The sequence below is a fragment of the Neovison vison genome, chromosome X (assembly GCF_020171115.1).
Source record: "Neovison vison isolate M4711 chromosome X, ASM_NN_V1, whole genome shotgun sequence".
Classification (NCBI taxonomy): domain Eukaryota; kingdom Metazoa; phylum Chordata; class Mammalia; order Carnivora; family Mustelidae; genus Neogale; species Neogale vison.
This window is the reverse complement of record NC_058105.1, coordinates 5,998,370-6,018,687: the sequence shown is the minus strand read 5'-3', so window position 1 is coordinate 6,018,687 and position 20,318 is coordinate 5,998,370. Positions and strand designations below refer to the sequence as shown.

At 48.5% G+C, this 20,318-nt stretch overlaps 1 protein-coding gene and 1 long non-coding RNA gene across 4 annotated transcripts; one reads left to right on the top strand and one right to left on the bottom strand.

The window, feature by feature from the left end:
• The first annotated feature begins 1,435 nt into the window (after positions 1-1,435).
• Positions 1,436-7,589, top strand: LOC122897377. Of its 2 annotated transcripts, XR_006382521.1 has the most exons (3): positions 1,444-2,153; positions 7,012-7,126; positions 7,569-7,589. It is a non-coding gene; the product is annotated as an uncharacterized LOC122897377 (long non-coding RNA). The 2 variants fall into 2 exon arrangements; XR_006382520.1 differs by lacking the exon at positions 7,569-7,589 and having other exon boundaries at positions 1,436-2,153; positions 7,012-7,276.
• Positions 7,590-13,919: 6,330 nt separating this feature from the next.
• On the bottom strand, positions 13,920-18,938 carry HMGB3 (high mobility group box 3). Of its 2 annotated transcripts, none has more exons than XM_044235207.1 (5): positions 18,862-18,938; positions 16,405-16,559; positions 16,036-16,175; positions 15,382-15,556; positions 13,920-14,937 (listed from the first exon to the last, which is right to left on the bottom strand). In XM_044235207.1, exons 2-5 carry the CDS (start codon positions 16,552-16,554, stop codon positions 14,797-14,799), a joined length of 606 nt encoding a protein of 201 aa, XP_044091142.1. In that variant the 5' UTR covers positions 16,555-16,559; positions 18,862-18,938; the 3' UTR covers positions 13,920-14,796. The 2 variants fall into 2 exon arrangements, with proteins under 2 accessions (XP_044091142.1, XP_044091141.1); XM_044235206.1 differs by lacking the exon at positions 18,862-18,938 and adding an exon at positions 18,663-18,741.
• Between the last annotated feature and the right edge of the window lie 1,380 nt (positions 18,939-20,318).

Sequence of the window (20,318 nt, the reverse complement as noted above, 5' to 3'; positions counted from 1 at the left end):
TCTCTCTCTCTGCCTGCCTCTCTGCCTACTTGTGATCTCTCTCTGTGTGTATCAAGTAAATAAATAAAATATTTTTTAAAAAAATCACAATCCGAAATATTCTAAACACATTTTAAAAAGAAGATGATGGGATGCACTTACATTTCTGCATTTTTGTCAACTGGTTTCTTAGGGTATACCCTGGGAATAAAGTACAGGCACTTTTCAAAAATTTTCAGTGTGTTACTGAATTGCCCTCCAGACACGCTATCTTAATTTACTCTCTCATTCTTCTTTTGTCATTCTAATAAGTGAAAATAACTTTTTGTTTCATTTTGTATTTTTTTTAAATTAGGTTGAAGTTTTTATATATTTAATGATTATTTGCATTCTTTATTTTTGTGGACTGTCTTTTAATCATTTTGTAATTGTGCAGTTTGTTTTTTGCCTATCACTCTTCATAGATCTTTTATAGGAAGGATATTAACTGGCTATTTGTCCATTTCAGATTTAAGAAGCACGTCAAGAAGGGACATCTGGGTGGCTCAGTCAGTTAAGAGTCTGCCTTTGGCTCAGGTCATGATCCCAGGTTCCTGGGATCTAGTCAGCGAGGAGCCTGCTTCTCCCAGTGCTTGCCACTCCCCCTCTCCCCCAGCCTGTCCTCTCTCTCTTTGACAAATACATTTTAAAAACTAAAAAAAAGAAGCATGTCAAGATGCATGATCTGATTTGATCTTCATATGACTCCAGTGAGGAAGGTATGATAGAGTTGTTCTTAAGTCCATTTTATCAATGAGGGAAACTGAGGCTCAGAAAAGACTGACACAGTGACAGAGGGACATAGTGAGTTAGGGCAGAAGCTGAGGGTGGAATCCGGGTCTCTGTGTCCCAGCCCCGGGCACTTCCTCAACACCATAGGCCCTTCTAACAGCACTGACATTCTAGAAGGAGAGATGACCTTCGTGAGACTCTGAACTGAAGCCTGGAGCTTAGCTGCAACAGTTCGGTCTTCCAAAGACAAAACAAACACCATTACTGACGAAGAGGGACGGTTCCAGCAGACGGGGGCTTTCCACTCCCACGGGCCGCAGTGAGACTAGCGGTTTAAGGAAACAAGTGAACCGGCTGAAGGTCGAAGCTTGTAAAAACGAAAAAAAGACAAGACTATTATTTCCTCCCTCCCCCTTGGCCCCACCGAGGCTAAGCATACTTTGCACCTGGTTTGCAGAGGTCAAAGCGTTCCGAGGAGAAATCCATTTATCTTGACTTTGCTCAAGTGACTGTGGTTAACCTGTCACCAGGGCAGAAGACCTTGCTCCCCCAGATCAGGACACCCGCCGGCCCGTGCCGGTGCGGGTCCAATCCGGCTTTGGGCGGCCGCACCCTGTTTATCCATCAACAAGAAGCTCTAGCTGTGCTCCTGGCTAAGCCCCAGCCTGCGGGAGCCGGCCCTTCCCCTTGGAGACAGTCCTCCCTGTTTGCCACTTTGCTTGCGAGAGCAGAGCAGAGCGAAGAGCGAAGAGCGAAGAGCGGGAGGGGGGCGATGTGCTCCCATTTTCCCCGCCTGGCCGCGCGCACAGCCCGCAGGCTTCTGCCCCGCCCGCGGCTCCACCCCCTCGGAACCGCAGCCTCCGTCTCGGAGGGGTGAGGGTTTGGACTGGATGCTCTGGCCCTGCCAAGGCTGCCTTCCTGGGATCCATCTGTTCGCTAAGCCAGGAGGCCTGGGTACCCATTGTGGGTAAAGCCAAGAGCCCCCCCTCTCTACGGAGTCCTGGGCGTCACGAAGGCCTTAAGTGGAACAGGCGGAGGACAGGTGGTGTAAGGTGACACGAGAGGACCCAGTAAGATTTCAGGGGTTTGGTGGCAGCAGTAGAAACCGAGCCAGACGAAAGGAAAGCTCCAGAGTAGGGCCAGGGCAAGCTCCTGAGAACTGGGGCTGACTTTCACGGTTATCTGCTGGGAGAACCTTCCACGGAGGCGGCGGAGATGCGCGGGAAGGAAAGAGGAGCCTGGGCCTCCATTTCCTCTTGGGGAGAGTGGAGCTAACAAGTCTTGCCAATAAGCCCATGGAAAGATGTTCACCGTCATTAGTCATTAGAGAAATGCAAACGAAAACCACAACGAGAGATCACTTCGCATCTACCAGGATGCCTATCATCAAAGGACAGAGAAAAGTAAGTGCTTTTCTTTGGGCGAGGGTGTGGAGAAATCGGACCCCTCGGGCACTGTGGGTGGGCACATAAAATGGTGACACCTGGGGGGGGGACACAGGTTGGTAAAACACAGAATTCCCATATGACCCAACAGTTCCACTCCTGGGTATAGACCCAAAGGCAGTTGAAAGCATATGTGCACGAAACCTGGTACACAAATCTTCGTCGCAGCCTCAGTGATGGTAGCCAAACAGCGCGAACAGCCTGATCATCCACCAACGGGTCAGTGGACAGACATGAGGTGGGCTGCGCATTCGTTCACAAAAAGGCATGAAGCGTGAGTCCTGCAACACAGTGCACCCCTTAAACATGCTAAGTGAAGGAAGCCAGACATAAAAGACCATATACTACATGATTCAATTTGTATGAAATATCCAGAATAGGCCTACAGAGACAGAAAGTCAATTAGTGGTTTCTAGAGGCTGGTGTGGTTGGGGGATAATAGCTAAAGGGTACAGGGTTTCTTTCAGACGTGATGAAAATGTTCTAAAATTAACTGGTGAGCACAACTCTGTGAATACACTGAAATCCATTGAATCGTACACCTCAAATGGTTGAATGGTGAGGTGTGCGAACTGCATCGCAGTTAAGCTGTTTATTTTATAAAATGGAAAGAGTCCCTTTCCAAGTCTTTTCTCACAGGACAGGTGTGAGAATTTCACGAGATCAAAACCTTTTTTCCCTGCCCAGGCCAGGCCATTCTTTTTTTGGTTTGCTGTTTTATGGTGAAATATAACACATGTACAGAAGAATAAAGAAAGCTTAAATAAACAACCTGAAAATTTATGGTAAAGAAAATTCCTGTGCAGTTACCATCCTAGTCAAAAAATTAAAAATCGGTAGCTCCCAGAAGCCCTCCCATAACAAAGTAGCCTGGACTGGGTGGCTTATACAACAGAAATTTATTTCCTCACAGTTCTAGAGGCTGAAAGTCCAAGATCAAGGTGTCAGCAAGTTCAGTTCCTTCTGTGGCCTCTCTCCTTGGCTTGTAGATGGTCTTCTTCTCCCTGTGGCCTCACACGGTCTCCCCTCCATGCGTGTCTGTGTCCTAACCTCCTTTCACTATAAGGACACCAGTCAGATTGGATTAGGGCCCATACTAATGACCACATTTTAATTTAATCACCTCTTAAAGACCCTACCTCCAAATATTGTCACATTCTGACGTACTAGGGGTAAGGGCTTCAACATACCAACTTAGCTCACAACACCCTTCATAGTAACAACCTTCTTCATCCCTCACCGGAAGTAAACCCTGTTTTGACTTTAGAGTATGGCCTCCTGGCTTTTGTTTAGAGTTGAGCCATCTCTGAGCACATCTCCAAACAACGAGTTTAGTTTTGCCTCCGAGATTTCAGCCATATTGCCGTGGATAGCTGAAGTTCATTCATGTCCACTGTATGAAGATATCACAAGTTCATTACCCATTCTACTGTAGATGGACATTTGGGTTGTTTCTACTTGGAGAATGGTGGGCGAATTGGGCTTGTTTCCACTTTGTGCTCATCACAAACAGCGCTGCTTTGACTATGTCTCCTGGCCGTCACATGCTTGCCAATCTGATGAGTGTCTAATGGTATCTCACTGTGATTTTAAGTTTATTTTTCATTATTACTAATGAGGTGGAGCACCTTTTCACGTTTATTGGCCATTAAGATATCCTCTTTTGTAAAGTAACTGTTCAAACCTTTTGCCCACTTGTCTGACTTTTTCTTATTAATTTGTAGGCGTTCTTTATATATTGTGAATGCGAACCCTTTGTGCTTGTATGTGTTGCGAGTATCTGGTCCCACTCAATGATTTGCCTGTTCATGTCTTTTGATGATGATGTCTTTTGATGAGCAGAAGTTCTTGATTCTGTTACAATGTGTCAGTCTTCTATGCTTCATGGTCGTTTTGTGTATCTTCATCACAAAGTATTTCCCTGCCCTATTTTAGGAAGACGTTCTCCCGTACTATCTTCTAAACATGTTACTGTTTTACCTTTCAGCCTTACATCTACAATCCACCCAGGCAGGCCTATAATGTCATCTTTTCATATGGATCTCTCGTTGTCTTAGCGCTGGTACACATTTGTCCTAGCACAGCGACACATTTGTCATAGATCAAGTGTCCGTATATGCTCTCAGTGGAGTCTGGACTCTGACTCTTTGTCCTAAGCCCTCAGCTGCTGCTTCTAGGTCAGCCAACCCCAAACAACCCAGGTCAAAAGCAAATGCCCGCCTCACCTCTCTCGACCCCCGTCTCCCAGATCTTGTTGGCTCAGTATTCTATTTCACGATCTAGTTAGCGCATTGATGATTTCATTTTTATTTTCATTTTTGTTAAAGATTTCATTTATTTATTTGAGAGAGAGTGAAAGCGAGAAAGATCACAGAGCTCTGGAGAGGGAGAAGTAGACTTGCTGCTGAGCAGAGAGCCTAATGGCTCCCAGGACCCTGGCATCAGGACTCCAGCCAGAAGCTGTCACTCAACTGACTGAGCCACCCAAGTACCCCTCATTGATGATTTTAAAGTGACCTGTTACCTTGAAACAAAAACCGAAACAAATGATCTTTTAAAATGTTTTGTCCAGTTTTTTCCATGGGAGGGTTGGTTCAAGTTACCTAGTCTTCAATGATCAGAAATCAAAGTCCAGAACACAGCCTTTCCCTTGCTTAAAAAACAAAACTGTTTTAGTAAGGAGTAATGAACATACAGTAAAGTGTATAAAGCCTTATAATCTTAATTGTACAGCTAGATACATTTTTATATACCTATGCACCCATATATCCACCATTCAGATCAAGACACAGAGTGTTTCTGCCCTCCTTGCCCCCAACCCCTGCCACAAGATCTCCTTCTGACCCTTCTCAGTCAGTAGCCGATTTCCAGAAAGAGCCACTATTACTATCCATTAGTTTTGCCTGTTTTGAATTTCATGTACATGGAATCATTCGATATGTACTGTTTTTGTGTCTGCAAGATTCACCCATGTTATTGTGTATACCTAGATCTCATTACCTTTAGTTATTGCACAATATTCCACGGTATGAATATATCACCATTGATTTTCTCCTTCTGTCGATGAGTACCTGTGTTGCCTCTAGTTTCTGGCTGTTACAAATAGTGCCCTTATGAACATCTTGTGTATTTGTAACAGTGTAACTCACTAGTACTTCAATGGAGGGGAATTACTGCATTGTAGAGTATGCCGATGACTCATGTTTTGTTGTGGTTGTTGTTGCGGTTGTTTTTACAATTAATATCTTTCCCAGTTTTATTTAAATAGAACCGGCATACAGCAGTGGGTAAGTTGCGGGTGTGCAGCATAGTGACTTGACTTACGTATATTGTGAAATAATGACCACAGTGACTTTAGTTGATGGATCCATCGTCTCACAGAGATACCAAAAATGGGGAGAAATGCATTTTTCCTTGTGGTGAGAACTCTTAGGTTCTACTACTCTCTTAACAACTTTCAAATCTAGCAAATGTTTAGTTTTAATAAATCCTACCAAGCAGCTTTTCACAAGGGACTTACCAGCCTATGAGAGCCCTCCTTGCTCTATGGCCTCACCATTCCGTGTTGTCTTTTTTATTTTAGCCATTCTGATGGATGTTTGCTGCCCTGTTGGCTAATGAGCATCTTTTCATATGCTTATTAGCCAACCTGACTTTTTATTTTAATTTCCTTTATAATCTGTTAGTGATTATTTCTGTCGTTAAGTTTCCTAGTTTTTCTTGGCCAATATTGCTAATTTACAGTTTACCAGCAAATCCCCCCCTGCCGCCTTTTCAAATTAATCGTCATAGAGTTTTTGTAACAGCTTCGTTGAGATATAATGCGCATGTCATATAATTCAGCCATTTGAAGTGCAAGTTTGATGGTTTTTAGCATACAGGATTGTGCAACCATCAGCACTATCTCATTTTTTTTATACTTTTATTTATTTATTTGACAGACAGAGATCACAAGTAGGCAGAGAGGCAGGCAGAGAGAGAGAGAGAGGAGGAAGCAGGCTTCCCACTGAGCAGAGAGCCATATGCGGGGCTCGATCCCAGGACCCTGGGATCATGACCTGAGCCGAAGGCAGAGGCTTTAACCCTCTGAGCCACCCAGGCGCCCCAGCACTATCTCATTTTTGAACAGTTTAATTACCCCTCCCCTAAAACCCATTAGCAATCATTCCCATTGCTACCCCAAACCCCTATTCTCAGCCCCAGGACATCCAAATACCTATCCATGGGAGAACATAAATAATCTATAGCATATGTGTGTGTGTGTATGCACACAATGAAACACAGTTAAAATGAATGCACTAAAGCAACACAATGTGCATCACTCCTTATGACGTGATTTTATGTGAAATAAGGAAGTCTTAAGCACCTTTTTTTTAAAAAGTTTATTTATTTATTTATTTGACAGAGAGAGATCACAAGCAGGCAGAGAGGCAGGCAGAGAGAGGAGGAAGCAGGCTCCCCGCTGAGCAGAGAGCCTGATGTGGGGCTCGATCCCAGGACCCTGAGATCATGACGTGAGCCGAAGGCAGTGGCTTAACCCACTGAGCCACCCAGGCGCCCCTTAAGCACCTTTTTTTATAAATTTAAATACGACTGAAATTCTTGGCGAAGGCTCTCAGTGATCTGCACCTCCTACTATTCATGCCCATGTGTCATCTCCTCCCTTTGAATGAGGGCTGGACCTAGCAACTTGTTTCTAATGAATCTAATGTGTTAAGGGTGATGGGATTTCACTTCTGAGATTATGTTCCAAAGAAACTGTGACCCTCCCTGTTGCTCACACACACTCTCTCCTTGGCTCTTCCCGCTTGCTCAGCCTGAATGAATCAAGTTTCCACGTTGTAAGCTGCCGGATGGAGAAGCCCATGTGACAATGAACTGATGGCAGCTTGCATCCAACAGGCAAGAAACTAACCACTATTTAGAATCATGTGAGTGATCTCAGAAGCCCTCCTCCTCCAGACCAGACTCGAGGTGACTGCTACTGTAGCCAAGACCTTGCACTAGAGGATCTAGCCAAGTGGTCTGGATTCCTGACACAAAGAGCCATGAGATAATAAATGCTGTTATATTTTAAGCCACTAAAGTTTGGGGTGACTTGTTATGGAGCAATACCTAACTAATGTACCTCTCATTCAGACAAACTGCTTGCGATTTCCCAGTCCACACTATGCACTGCTTTTTTTCTGGGCGTGTGTGTGTGTGTGTGTGTGTGTGTGTGCGCGCGTGTGTGTGCGCGCGCGCGCTATTCCCTCTTCCCATCCCTCCTCCTTTAGCTAGGTGTACTTTAACAAAGTGCTCAAGCATCCCCTCCTCCAGGAAGACTTCCCAAATTGGGCCCTGCAAACATTGCTCCTCCTCCTTACTCCCTAGGAGCCCCCTGCGGATTTCTACCAGCACACTTACTGGATTTCAATTGCTCCTTTACTGAACCCTGCAGCGGCTTTAACTCAGCCGCGATTTCCAGATCCTCAGCTTCTCCCGGGATTCTTGGTACTTGGGGCGCATTCTCCGTGTGCAGGGTGGGTAATCACACAGATGCTTGGAGTCTGCAGACATCCATTTGAATCCACGGCCGACTTCCTGTGTAACCTAACAGAAGTCACTTAGCCTCTCTAGAACCCAGAACTTCTTGTTCCTGGAGTGGGGAGGGGGCTGAGCAGCACCCCAGAGGGGAATTCCTATTTGTGCTCTGCGTGCATTCCAGGCACTGGGCTAGATATCTGATGTTCCCGCTGCAATCCCACGTGGCCTCTTAGCCTTAGGATGATCTCTAATATCTAAATCTAGGTAGAAACTTGGGGGGTTGTGCTACTCCATCAGCTACTTTTATTTCATAAATTAAATATACGCAGAAGAGGGTTTCTTGATATAGAAGGTAAAAGCGGTTCCAGCACGAGGATTAAAAACATCATGGCTAGCCCAATATTTTTAAGTGACATATTTCAGCCTTCTGCTAATGTTTCATCGCTAAAATATCAGCCCTTTTTCATGTAAACCACTGAGGGTTTGGACAGAGGACAAAAGCATCATATGTTCTACACATCTTGCAATGAGAACTGTCAAATGTTGCAATCAACATTGCCACAGTATCACCGCTGACATGCTTCCAAAAGACTTTTAAAACAAAAACCCACCACAGGCCTGGAACAAAATACACAGCCCAGGAAAATGTGCATCTCACATTTCCTCTGTGGATTGAAAAAAACCAACTGTGGCCTGAAGCCAACAACAGGAAGGTTCTTTGAGCTTTTCCTCAAATGCTCCCAGTTTAGAAACAGATTTCGAAGTGTAAGTGTGGAAAGGGGGAAGCCCCCTTCTAGCCCAAGGGATTTAGTTTCCCTCCAGGGAAATTTCTAGCTCTGACACTCTGGTAAGATCATACTATAGCAGACAGATCCTACCAGGGTGTCTGCTGGAGAATTCCCTGGAGGGAAACTGATTTAAAAAAAAAAAAAAAGCCTGAGAAATGCAAATTCCAGACTAATCCCAAAATGGAAAGACAGGCTGACAGCATGAATGGTCTGTGATTCCAAGTTACAAACTTTCCCTTGCGGGGAAATGTGAGATCAGACCTATTATCCCTTCTGAACACTGCTAAACCTTGAGGTGATTACCTCTCAAACCTGCTTCTCTTCAGGGGCTCTGTCTTACTGAAAAATTCTGCTACCCTTCCAATGTCCCAAGTGAGAGAATAATAGGCTCATTCTCAGTGCCTCCTTCTTCCTCATGCCCCCCACATCCAATCCTCTAGCAAGTCCCAGCAATCCTAAATCTCTCCTGAATCCAACTCTTTTATCTACCCCCATTACCACCGCTTTTGGACAAGCCTTCCTCATCACACCTAGATAGACTCCCACAGCCACCCCCTATCCCATCTTCCCCGATGGCAGAGCCATGCTCTGTGTCCATAAACCCATTTCATTTTCTCCCTGGGCACACAGAATGACTACATCTCCCAGCTGCCCTTGCAGTTCAGTTGGAAACCATAGAATGTGGGTGACAAGGATGGAATGCCACTTCCAGGCCTTATTGTAAAGCCTATTCTTCAGTGACATGGAGGTCATGGCTTGAAAATGGTGGCACCATGAATGGAAGGAGCCGGGATCCCTGAGTCACAGTTTGGAAGGCTGTCAGCCAAGTCTCTAATTGGAACTGTAATGTCAGTGAGATGTAAACCTTTTATTGTGTTAAGTCACAATATTAAGAATTGTGTTAATTGAGGGTTGCTCTCTGACCCTCCCCTCCCCTCCCCTCCCTCCCTCCCTCTCATACTTTCCCCCTCTAAAAAAAAGAGAGAGAAAGAGAGAGAGAGAAATGAGGGTTGCTCTTTGTAGCAGCTGACTTACCCTAACACTACTTCCACTCTTGCCCCTTCCGGTGTCTTCTATTCTTCTCACAGATGCCAGTGTAATTTAACTACAAAACACATGTGAGCATATCACCATCTACTACTCCGGAAACATGAAGAGATGAAAATTCTTAAGTGCCTGCCTTGACCTTAGGAAAGTTCAGAATTCTAAAGATGGCCTACAAGTTCTACCGAAGTTGAACTTTCCCCTGATCTGTCCCTATTCATTCATTCATTCATTCATTCATTCATCCATTTATTTATTCAGTGAATGCATATTGAGCACCAACTATGTGTCTATAGCTATACTAGGTCTGGGGATGGAGTAGAGGCAAGAGAGAAAAAAAGACAATCATTTGGGAAGCTATCATATTTGCCCAGGGGGGAAAAAAAAAAAGATAGTGCAGACCTGAGCTACAGCATGTCTCTAGGCTCTAACTCCAGCTCTGATGGCACTTAGCAGATAAATCCAACCATGGTGTCTGAATTGGAGATTTTTCTGGAGGGATATTGATGAGCAAACCCCTGAAAACCCAAGTTCTAGCCTAGCACAAAGAGGTTAATAGGAGAATTTGAAGACAGATAGTTACTTACAATGGACAGCATGAATGAGGGGAGGGGTAGAGCCAAGATATTTTAGGAAGTACACTTGGCAGGATTTGGGAACTGACTATGGAGAGTGAGTAAAGGCACCTTGGATAGAGTTCCAGATGGCAGGTTGTGGTGAAAAACAGATCCGGGCAGAGATGATGAGCTTATGCCAATACCACAATGTGTTGATGACTATAGCTTTGTAGTAAGTTTTGAAATCAAGAATTCTGAATCCTCCACCTTTGTTCTTCTTTCCTCAGATTGTTCTGGCTATTCTGGGTCCCTTGAGTCTCTATATGAAATTTACAAATATTTTGTCAATTTCTACAAAGAAGCTAGCTTAGATTCTGATTGCAATTACAATGAATTTATAGACCAGTTCTGGGAGTATTGCTATGTGAGCGATCTTGTATTCCAGCTCATGAACACAGGATGTTTTTCCATTTATTTAGGTTTTTAATGTCATTCAACAATGTGTCATATTTTTCCCTATACAGATTTTGTCCTTCTTTTGTTAAACTTATTACTGATTTATTTTGATGCTATTGTAAATGGAATTGTTGAATTTTGTTTCCAAATTGTTCATTGCTAATGTATAGAAATACAACACATTTTTGTATACTGACCTTGTGTCCTGCCATTTTACTCACTCATTTATTTCTTCTCTTTTATATGGAAATCCCTTAGGATTAACCATACAGAAGATCATGTCATCTGTGAAGACATAGCTTTAGTCCTTCATATTCAGTCTGGATGTGTTTGTTTTTTTTCTTGCCCAATTGACCCAGCTAGAACTTTTAGTACAACGATAAATACCAGTGGCACAACTGGGTATCCCTTGTCTTGTTCCTGAACTTGGTGGGGAGGAAGCTTTCAGTCTTCCACTGAGTGTATTAGCTGTGGGTTTTCCTCTTTATCAGGCTGAGCAAATTTCCATCTCTTCCCAGTTGTCTGAGTATTTTGATTTGGTGTGTGTGTGTGTGTGTGTGTGTGTGTGTGTGTGTGTGTTTTAAATCATGAAAGGGTGTTGGATTTTATCAAATACGTTTTATGTAACTATTGATGTGGGGGCTTTTTTTTCATTTATTGATATTGTATCCCAGTTTCTTTTTTTAAAAGATTTTATTTATTTATTTGACAGAGATCACAAGTAGGCAGAGGGGCAGGCAGAGAGGGGAGTGGGACTCAATCCCTGGACCTTGAGATCACGACCTGAGCCCAAGGCAGAGGCTTGAGCCACCCAGGCACCCCTCCCCATTTCTTTTTTAAGCTAAAATCTCAGGAGGAGGCTCAAGATAAAAAACAGAGTGAGGGGATGCTCTGGTTGAAGCAAGAAGAGAAGCCTGGGGCCAGCCATTCCATCCCAAGGAGCCCTGGGTCCATGGGACACTAAGCTAGGGTCCGAAGAAGAGCAAGTGGCCCCCACAGCTCTCATCTAAAGCGCCTTGTGGGGCCTGGCTCTGTCAGCCAGTGAGGCCCTGACCCCCAGCCTCAGGAGGCCCTGGCTGGCAGGCCTGGCCTATTCCAAGTACCCAGCCACTCAGTCCACAGCAGCTCATTAGCATCCTGCAAACTGCAGATTTACCCTGGCATAGGGCTCCAGGGCCGACTCCCCCACTACCCCTCTGGCTGAAGGGTTGATCTGGGGGCTTTGGAATCCTTCACACTTGCCCCTTTTGACAGGATCCCTCCACTAAACAGTTCAGACCTATGGTTACAGCAAAGCTTATACTTCCAGAACCTTGATTATAATCAACCGAAAACACAGAGGTTCAGTATCTCAAACAGATTGCAGACAGCCCACTGATTACTTTTTGGGAAGACTGATTAAGAAACTTTATTACAGAAAATGAATGCATCCAATGCCCCAAGTACATTTGTGACAAGAACAGACACACAGGAGACACAGACGATAATTGCTACATCACAGCCTTGTTCTTTCCAAAGGATAAAACACCATTCAAAAATGGGGTGAGGGGATTGGGAGAGAGGTGGTTAGAGAAAGCAGGTACTGTCCTTTTGATTTTAAAAAAGTTAACAGGTTGGCATTACGAGATCTCATCTTCTGGGCCCAGAAATCAAGTTGAGCCGAAGACTTAGGGGGTGACACCATGCCACTTGTAACGTCTCAGAGAAGCTACAAGCATCATTCCATTAAGAGGAGCAGCCTTGTTGCTGGGGTGAAAATGTGGCGCCAAGCAGCCTTAACTGGAATTTCTTTAGAACTCTGTCCCCATAGTCAAAGATCACGTAAGCAGCTCCCCCACTGGTTTAGCACAAAAAAGCAGGCACGAAAGTGTTAGAACCAGATAGACACCACTTAGCAAGTTCGCTCTCCTTTGGGACTACAAGTTGAGCTTCTCTTCTGGATTCGATGAGGCTGACCGGTTCCCTAGTCGTAGCCAGCCACACGGCATGCTGGGCAGCAGCTGGAGGGAAGTGACAAGGGTATGGCTGAAGCAGAGGGGCAATCCTGGAACAAGTGCCTCTGGGCAAACCTCAGGACCAAGGGTTTTCAAATTAGTGGTCGTTTTGTAGAAGAGCTTGAAAAACACAGGACAAACAGTTCTGATGTGAAAAGGAAGGACTATGAATGCCGATTAGAGACTGGGCCGGTGACCATGACCGTGACATGCCCATCCAGGACCTGTCAGGGTGGGGAGGACACAAGCCTGCAGACATGCAATTTTGCAAATAGTGAATTTTAAGAAAAAAACTGCGTTCTCCTGAGTAAGGAAACTAAAACATGTCCGAGGGCTTCACAGCCTCAAACACACATGGCAGAGTATAATGCTGGGCAGTGGGGACACCAGCCCACAACACGGTGCTCTTCCTTACTGCCGACAGATAAGATGATCACCCCTCACAAGGAATTTTAATGCCACCACGTGCCACTGTGGCCAGCACATCACCCCCTTCTCCAGTTGGGACAAAATGGGACATCATCCACCAACATGAAATAACCACTGAAACACGAACCAAACTTCTTCCAGTTCAACATTGAACCAGCAACCTACGTTTGCAATCCACGAGCTCAAATTGTGGGCAGGCCATGCTACTTTGCAGAGGACGCATGTAATGCTTAGAAACAATCGATCCCCATCAGACTGCCTGCTGTACAGGTGGCCCAAGATGCAGCCACAACAGGAACCCTGGTCATCATCCTTGGGGTGTTAGGTTTCTTGAAGCAGTAGGAAAGCAAACGTAGGAAAGCAAACGTAACTGTTCTCGACCCCACCTCCCTTCCCCTCACTGGGGTTCAGAAGACAGAAGCGGCAGCTCCATCGCTGAGCAGAAGCAGGGACACCTCTGCTACATGTACCTGGCCAGGGCAGAGGCGACGAAAAGGGAAAAAGCAAGCCTGAAGGTTTGATATACCATACCCTTAAGACATTTTTGCTGTTTAGCAGTGAATCTGGCCCCTTGGCATTGGTGGGGAGGGTGGGTGGTTGCAGGAGGCAAAAAAATTAAAAAAAAAATTAAAAACCTGCATAGTAGTCAGCCTCAATCCTAACCGCCCCCCTCTCTGCACCTCCTTGCCTGGGTCAAGTTATCCTGGCTTGTCCATTCAGCAGTTGACTCCATCCTAATGCCACTCAGGCACAAACAAAATCACGCAGCACCTTCGAGTTGCCTTTTCCGCTGTATCCTAAGCAAGCTGGCCACATTAATAGAAGATACCAGATGTGCAGGGAGGCTACTCGCCAAATACAATGGAGTGGGTTGTTTGTTAGCTAAGACTGCTGTGACTCAGAAATTTAGACTGTTATAATAGAGAACAGTTTTAAAAATGTAATACTGTTTATTTAACTTCAAAAACATTTCAGCATTCTAAACATACAAAAAAAATAACAGAACGTTGCAAATCGTGTTTAGTACAGAAGGTTCTTGAACTTTCATTGATGCAGTGGCTCTTTCGCTTTGCTGACAATGAAGAGTTCCACAGTTTGTTTCAAAACAAACAGTTTAAAACTACCGCACTTAACTAAAAAGGATCCAAACACTTCTCATGCCAGCTGACCCCCCCCTTCTCCACAGCTACGAATGGCAGCAAAATGCTAGGTCACTATATACAGAAACAAGACAACCTGAAGCTAAATGGATGCCCACTGCAATGTCCACAGGTCCAGCCTCACAGTGCACGCCCTGAGCTACAGCCCCTCCAAAAGGCATCTTCCCCACAGCCTCAACGCCAAGCAAGGAGCATCAAGAGTTTGTCTCGGTTGTTTTGTTCTTTTTTTTTTACAAACTATAGATATGTACAGTTGATAACTCAGGATTTCTAGCCAATAACCATATAGTTAACACCACCTTACAAATCAAAAAAAGAAAATGCCAGGAACATCTTTAAATGCCTTGTCACACCAACAGCAAAGTGCACAGAGTGAGGAGAACACGAGAGCCTTTTCATTTTAAAAATGTTTGGAAATATGTACAACTTTGATACAGTTTCAGGGTGCTCTGGACACCCATGGCCACTTCATGTAAACCACTGACAATTTCTAGAGCACTTTGAGAAACTACAATATGACCATGACCCAATTGTGTGATTAAACCTAACGAGGGCAACAGACACGCCTCCAATAAGAGGGGTGTCAATGTCAATGACGGCGCTCCCTACTCTAAGGTATTCACAAGGAGACAGATCAACAGTTTCTTTTATTCATCCTCCTCCTCCTCCTCCTCTTCCTCTTCCTCCTCCTCGTCGTCTTCATCATCTTCTTCCACCTTTTTCCGGGCAACTTTGGCGGGACCCTTCGCGCCATCAAACTTTCCTTTAGACTTATAGTCGGCGACATCCTGGAAGGAATGGGGACACATTCCAAATGAACAGACAAGCTCTCTTGCAGCTGTTTTAGCAAAGGCTAGAAACATGCTGTCCCCACCTCAGAACTGAAAACAACTGAGTAAGACTGGGCTGCTATTTGAACTATCTGTTTCCAGATACACACAAATCTGGTTCTTGGCCGCTGGAATTTCAAAGTTAAGAGGTGTTTAACAGGACTATCAAACTCTCTGCCCAGGGCATCCCACACGTTAGCAAACTTTTTAAGCCTGCCCGCGATTGTCCGAAAACCAAATTCTACAGAGAAGCCTGAACAGCAGCAGTTGCGGCCGACCTTGCTGGAAGATGGGCCCTGGCCGCTGGGCTCACTCCTCAGCTCGGCAAAGCAGCACACCCCCAGCCCACCCATACCCAGGGTGTAGCCTGGTATAGCCTGGGCACACCCGGGCCCGTCTCACCTTCTCGTACTTCTCCTTCAGCTTCGCTGCCTTATTGTTGTAAGGTTGCTTCTCACCATCACTTAAGTTATTCCACATCTCGCCCAGCTTCTTTGCCACATCTCCAATGGAGATACCAGGGTTTGTAGATTTGATCTTGGGGCGGAATTCTGAACAGAACAGGAAGAATCCAGACCTTCGGGGAGAGAACTGTATAAATTAGAGGCGAGCCTGCGAAAGAAACTAGGAGCTTAAGCCAGAATCCCCTGTTCCTCACCTACTAACTTCCTACCACTAGGACCGCTCAGTAAGCGGAGAAATGTGTGATACTGTACACAATGTTACAAAGCTGTGGGTTCTAGAAAGTTTAAGATGCTCCAGGAATACACTGTATTTTCTCAGTCTCTCAGTTACTAGAGAAGCGGGAGAAAACATACCTAAGGACCCTGACAGCCAGAACTCGGGTGCGTCCCTCCCCACGGAAAGGCTGCAAGCACACGGCTCACCAGTTACCTCAGCCTTAACATCGCACTTCCCTGGCACAGCACCTTAAAGCTCCAAGTACAGAAGGCCTGGCAGGGTTATCTTGACACCTTTAGGCAACATGCCCTCTTAAAAATCCTTCGAGTAGAAGGAAAGCTCTTAACTGTTACCCTGAACCCTACAGTCACTTACGGTGGCCTTTTGGGGGCATTAGGGTCCTTCTTCTTCTTGCCTCCCTTAGCTGGTCCATAATCCTTCATTTCCCGGTCATAACGCACTTTGTCTGCCTTTGCCATTTCATCGAATTTAGATTTCTCCTTCCCAGACATAGTCTGCAAAGAACAGGACCTGTTAAGTTCCTCGGTGCAGTGAGCAGGACTTAAAACCCTTGTCCAGCTTTAAAACAGAAAAAAAAAAAATAAAAGCACACACACAATTCTAAAGGCAGGCAAGAGGACCCCAGGAGCGAGAGAAGAGCCACCTGGGGCTACTCAGAAGGTGAGGAACCCCATGTGTGAACTCCAACCAAGGCTGGCTTGAAGGACACGAAAGAAAAGTTACCTTCCACCTCTCAGAGCACTTCTTAGAAAATTCTGCAAAATTGACAGGGACTTCTGGGTTTTTCTTCTTGTGTTCCTCTCTGCATGTCTGCACGAAGAAGGCATAAGCAGACATCTTGCCCTTTGGTTTCTTGGGATCACCTTTAGCCATCCTGACTGTGATAGATGAAGGGAGAGAGACAAAGAAAAACAAATACAATGACTAGAACTGACCTTCAAGATAAACCAAAGGCAGGACAACATCCAAATTAAGGTCACCGTTCAGAAGCAGCACCCCCGCTCCCCCCAACGCCATGTCTGATGGTACTGGCAGTTGAGGAGAGTGGGGAGGGAATCAGCTTCACTGTTGCTTGTCATTTAACTTTTGACCAGCATGAAGCGCGCTGGTTTGCTAGTTACTTCTCGGAGAGTGAGAGCGATCAAGTTCTCCAAATGGGAACCGACCCAACTGGGGTGGCTCAGCGATACATTCCGATTCAGAGCTACTACGTTTTGGAAAGTACAACCACAGAGTGGAAAGGGCGCAGGGAGGACACATTTGTAGGGGTGCAGGCGGATGACAGAAGCTTCAGAGCCATGACTTAAGGCTAGCTGTCAACTGTTTAACTGCTCCGTTACAGACACAAAAATCCTGTCACTGCTGCTAAACACAAGATCAAAGCAGGAGAACTGCCAATAGGGAACATTTCAAATTTCACTATTGTTGATGCATCCCGGCTTCTAAAAATGGCTTTTGCGAGAAAGGTGATCTGGCAAGTGAGCAGCTATCCCTGTACTGTGAGTTCGAATCTGTCACTTTGTCATATCTGAAGGGGGAGGGGATGCCAAAAAAGGCTAGTGTTGCTCATCTGTAAAGCGGAACGCATGTCCAGCCAGGAATACTTTCTCCAAAGTTTCCAAATAAAAATGCAGCTGTGGCGTGTCATCGTCCCTGTCCCACCCCCCAGCTTCCCGCCATCTTTTCCTTTTCCCACACCCAAGGTCATCATGTAAAACTAAAGCGCTCTCCTTCGCAGGGGCCGACTGAGGGGCTGCGTTAGGGCCCCGCAGTAGCTGCGCGGGTGGGGCGGGACGGGGCGCAGGGGAGCCCAGGGCTGGCAGCGGGCAGCCGGGCCGGGCCCCGTGCTGGGTCACCCGGACACCCATAATTCACCTTCCATTTTGTCAAAAGCTTCCTGATGAAAGAAACTGCCCCTGAAATCCCTCGCTGCCTCCCTCGGGGGGCGCGCGGGGCCGGGGGCGGCGGTGGCAGCGGCGCGCCGAGGGAGCGGAGCCCGGCCGGCAGCGGCAGCGGCGACGGTGGCGCCCGCCGAGCCTCCGAGCCCCGCTCGCTAAAATGGCTGATCCGCGCGCGGCCGGCGCGGGCGGCGGCGGCGAACAAAGCGGTCCGGGCCCCGCCACCGCCGCCGCCGCCGCCGCCGCCGCCGCCGCCCGCGCCGGCCCCCACCCCACCCTGCCCCGCCCCGCCCGGGCCGCCCGGGGGCGCGGGGCGGCGGGGGCCGCGGGCCGGACCCCCCCCACTCGCCCGCCGGCGCGGGGCGCACTCCTCGGGATAACAAAGGCGCCCGTGCAGCCATGACGCTCGGCCGCGCCGGGGCCCGCGGCGGCGCCCCCGGCCCTCCACGCCGCCAGTCCCGGGCCGCGGGCGCCGGGGCCGAGGCCGGAGCCCGCCCGGGCGCCCCGCCCGCCCGCCCTGCCCTCGCCGAGAGCCCGGCACCGCACCAGCTATGTGGCAGCGGTCGCGGCGGCGGCGGCGGCCGGCGGGCAGGAGACGAGCGGGGGGCGGCCGGCCCGCGCACCCACTCCCCCCCCGCGGGCCGCCGGGCGCTCCCGCGACGGCCATGTTAATGCAGAAGCAGCAGTGCAGCCCGCGGGCCCGCGCGGCGCCGGGTCGAGCCCGGGAGCGAAGTTTGCCCGCGCCGCAGCCCCCAGCGGGCACCGGCCGCCCGCCCCTCGCCGAGTCCGTCCCGGGCCGGGAAGCACCCGGCCCCCTTCCCAGTGCCGCCGCCGCCCCACGCCGGGACGCGCGCCGCCGGAGCCCGCAGCCCGCAGCCCGCAGCCGCCCCTGGGCTCGCGCCGCCGCCGCCGCCGCCGCCGCCGCCGCCGCAGCTACCCCAACATCTGGCCTCTGGGGACCTCGGCTCCTCGGCCGCTGCCCTAGAGGGGCGGGGGCAGGGCGGCGGCCGAGGGCGGCTCCCCGAAGGGGGCTCAGCCCCGACTGCGGGGAGCTGAGGATGAAGCATTGAAAAGTTGCAACACCTGAATTGCTTCTTCCTTCCCGGCCACCTAGCAAGAGGGAAGGAGAAGGAGCGGGAAGGGCGCAGGGACGACAGGCAGGGGGAGGCGGCAGCGGGGCGCGCTCGCGGCGGCGCGGGCCGGAAAGTTGTGCGGGCGCTGCGGCGGCGGCGGCGGCGGCGGCGGCGGCGGCGGCGGCGGGAGCGGGCGGTGCGAAACGTACCTGTATTGTTCGCTAGTCTGGGCAGCGCAGGGCACGACGCGCGGCTCAGCGCTCCCCAACCTCGCGCTAGCTGCCTCCACGAGAGCCGCCTGATTGGCCAGCGGGCTCCGCCGTTTAAAACAGCCTCCTCGCCCGGCCATTGGCCGCGGGCCTCATACATATTAAACAGGCTCGGGCGCCTATTGGGCGCGGCCGCTGGGATCATTCATTCAAACAGAACAACCCGCCGGCGCTGGCTGCCGAGGCAAAACAGAGGGATAATAATATTCTCGCTTTCCCACACACCCCCATCCCCTCCCCGAACCGAGCTAGGATCTCAAAGGACTTTGGAGAGGTGGCCCCGCCATTCCCGGCGGCCGCGGCCTCTGGCGTGGAAGACGAGGTCGAGCCCAGCTGCGCTGACCTCTCTGCTGCCGCCGCGGCACGGCCTAGGAGCTCCTGACGCCGGCCACGGCCCTTGCTCCCTGGTCTCCAGGCACCCCATCAAACCGGAAAAACCTCCAGGGACCGACCACCGAGGGTCCACGGTCCTCCACCTCTACCCAGATCCGGCGCAGCCCCGCGGCAGGGGCCCGACCGCAGCTCGCTAGCTCCTCATTGCGGGTGAAAGACCGCGGTTCGCTCGCCGAGACCTCGGGGTTTAGGCGCTTGGGCCCTGTTGCCCCGCCCGAAGGGGACCTGACTCTGCTCCTGGGGATGGCGCTCCGCTAGACTCTGTGCACGAATTGCCAGAAATTCGATTTGCGCTTGCATTTGCTGAAAGGGCAAGGTAGGCGGGTTACAGAAGGAAAAGGGAGTTTGGCAAAAAGCAGAAAAACTGTGAGACATTGTAGTTTTCTGGGCAGGGATTCCCGCCTCTTAACAGCCTCAGTTCAGGTCCGCATTCCCTCTGTTCTCCTGACACACACTGAAGAGTAAAATTTCTTGTTATTAATGAATGGGCTTTGACTAGGCCTTGGCTTTGCCACTGGCTGATGATGTGGCATTGAGCAAGTCACTTCTGGGGGGCAGGGGTTCAAGGCAGTGGTTTTCAAAACATCAAGGGAGGTAGTGTCTCCTCTAAGGGATGTTTGGAAGTGCCCCATGACTGGGAGTCCTTGCTGGAATTTTATAAGGGAAGGGGATGGCCAGGGATCCTAAATGTTCTGCATTGCATGCGGCAGTCACACACAAGGAAGTAATTTCCCACTCCAAATGCTAGTATCAGCCTTGTTGGGAAATATGAGGACCCTTCCCTCTTTGAGGTACCACAAGCTTCCTGGAAAGAATGGAAGAAAAAGGACAGATGACAAAAGGGGGCACATTTTAGAGACGGGAATTTGGAGAAAATAATGGAAAAAGCATCATGACATTTTCTATAAGAAGTTCCCTTTCTAAAGCACTTTAAGGACCAACATATCCAGCTACTTATAATTCCCATATTTAGAAAAGAGACCCACCAGATGAGTTTTCCAAAT

What these genes read in the sequence shown, in the direction of transcription:
- HMGB3 (XM_044235207.1), bottom strand. Translation starts at nt 16,554, where the DNA reads ATGGCTAAAGGTGATCCCAAGAAACCAAAGGGCAAGATGTCTGCTTAT. An exon ending in AGTGCTCTGAGAGGTGGAAG is followed by an intron (nt 16,176 to 16,404) that starts GTAACTTTTCTT and finishes TGTTCTTTGCAG; the next exon opens with ACTATGTCTGGGAAGGAGAA. An exon ending in TGAAGGAGAAGTACGAGAAG is followed by an intron (nt 14,938 to 15,381) that starts GTGAGACGGGCC and finishes CATTCCTTCCAG; the next exon opens with GATGTCGCCGACTATAAGTC.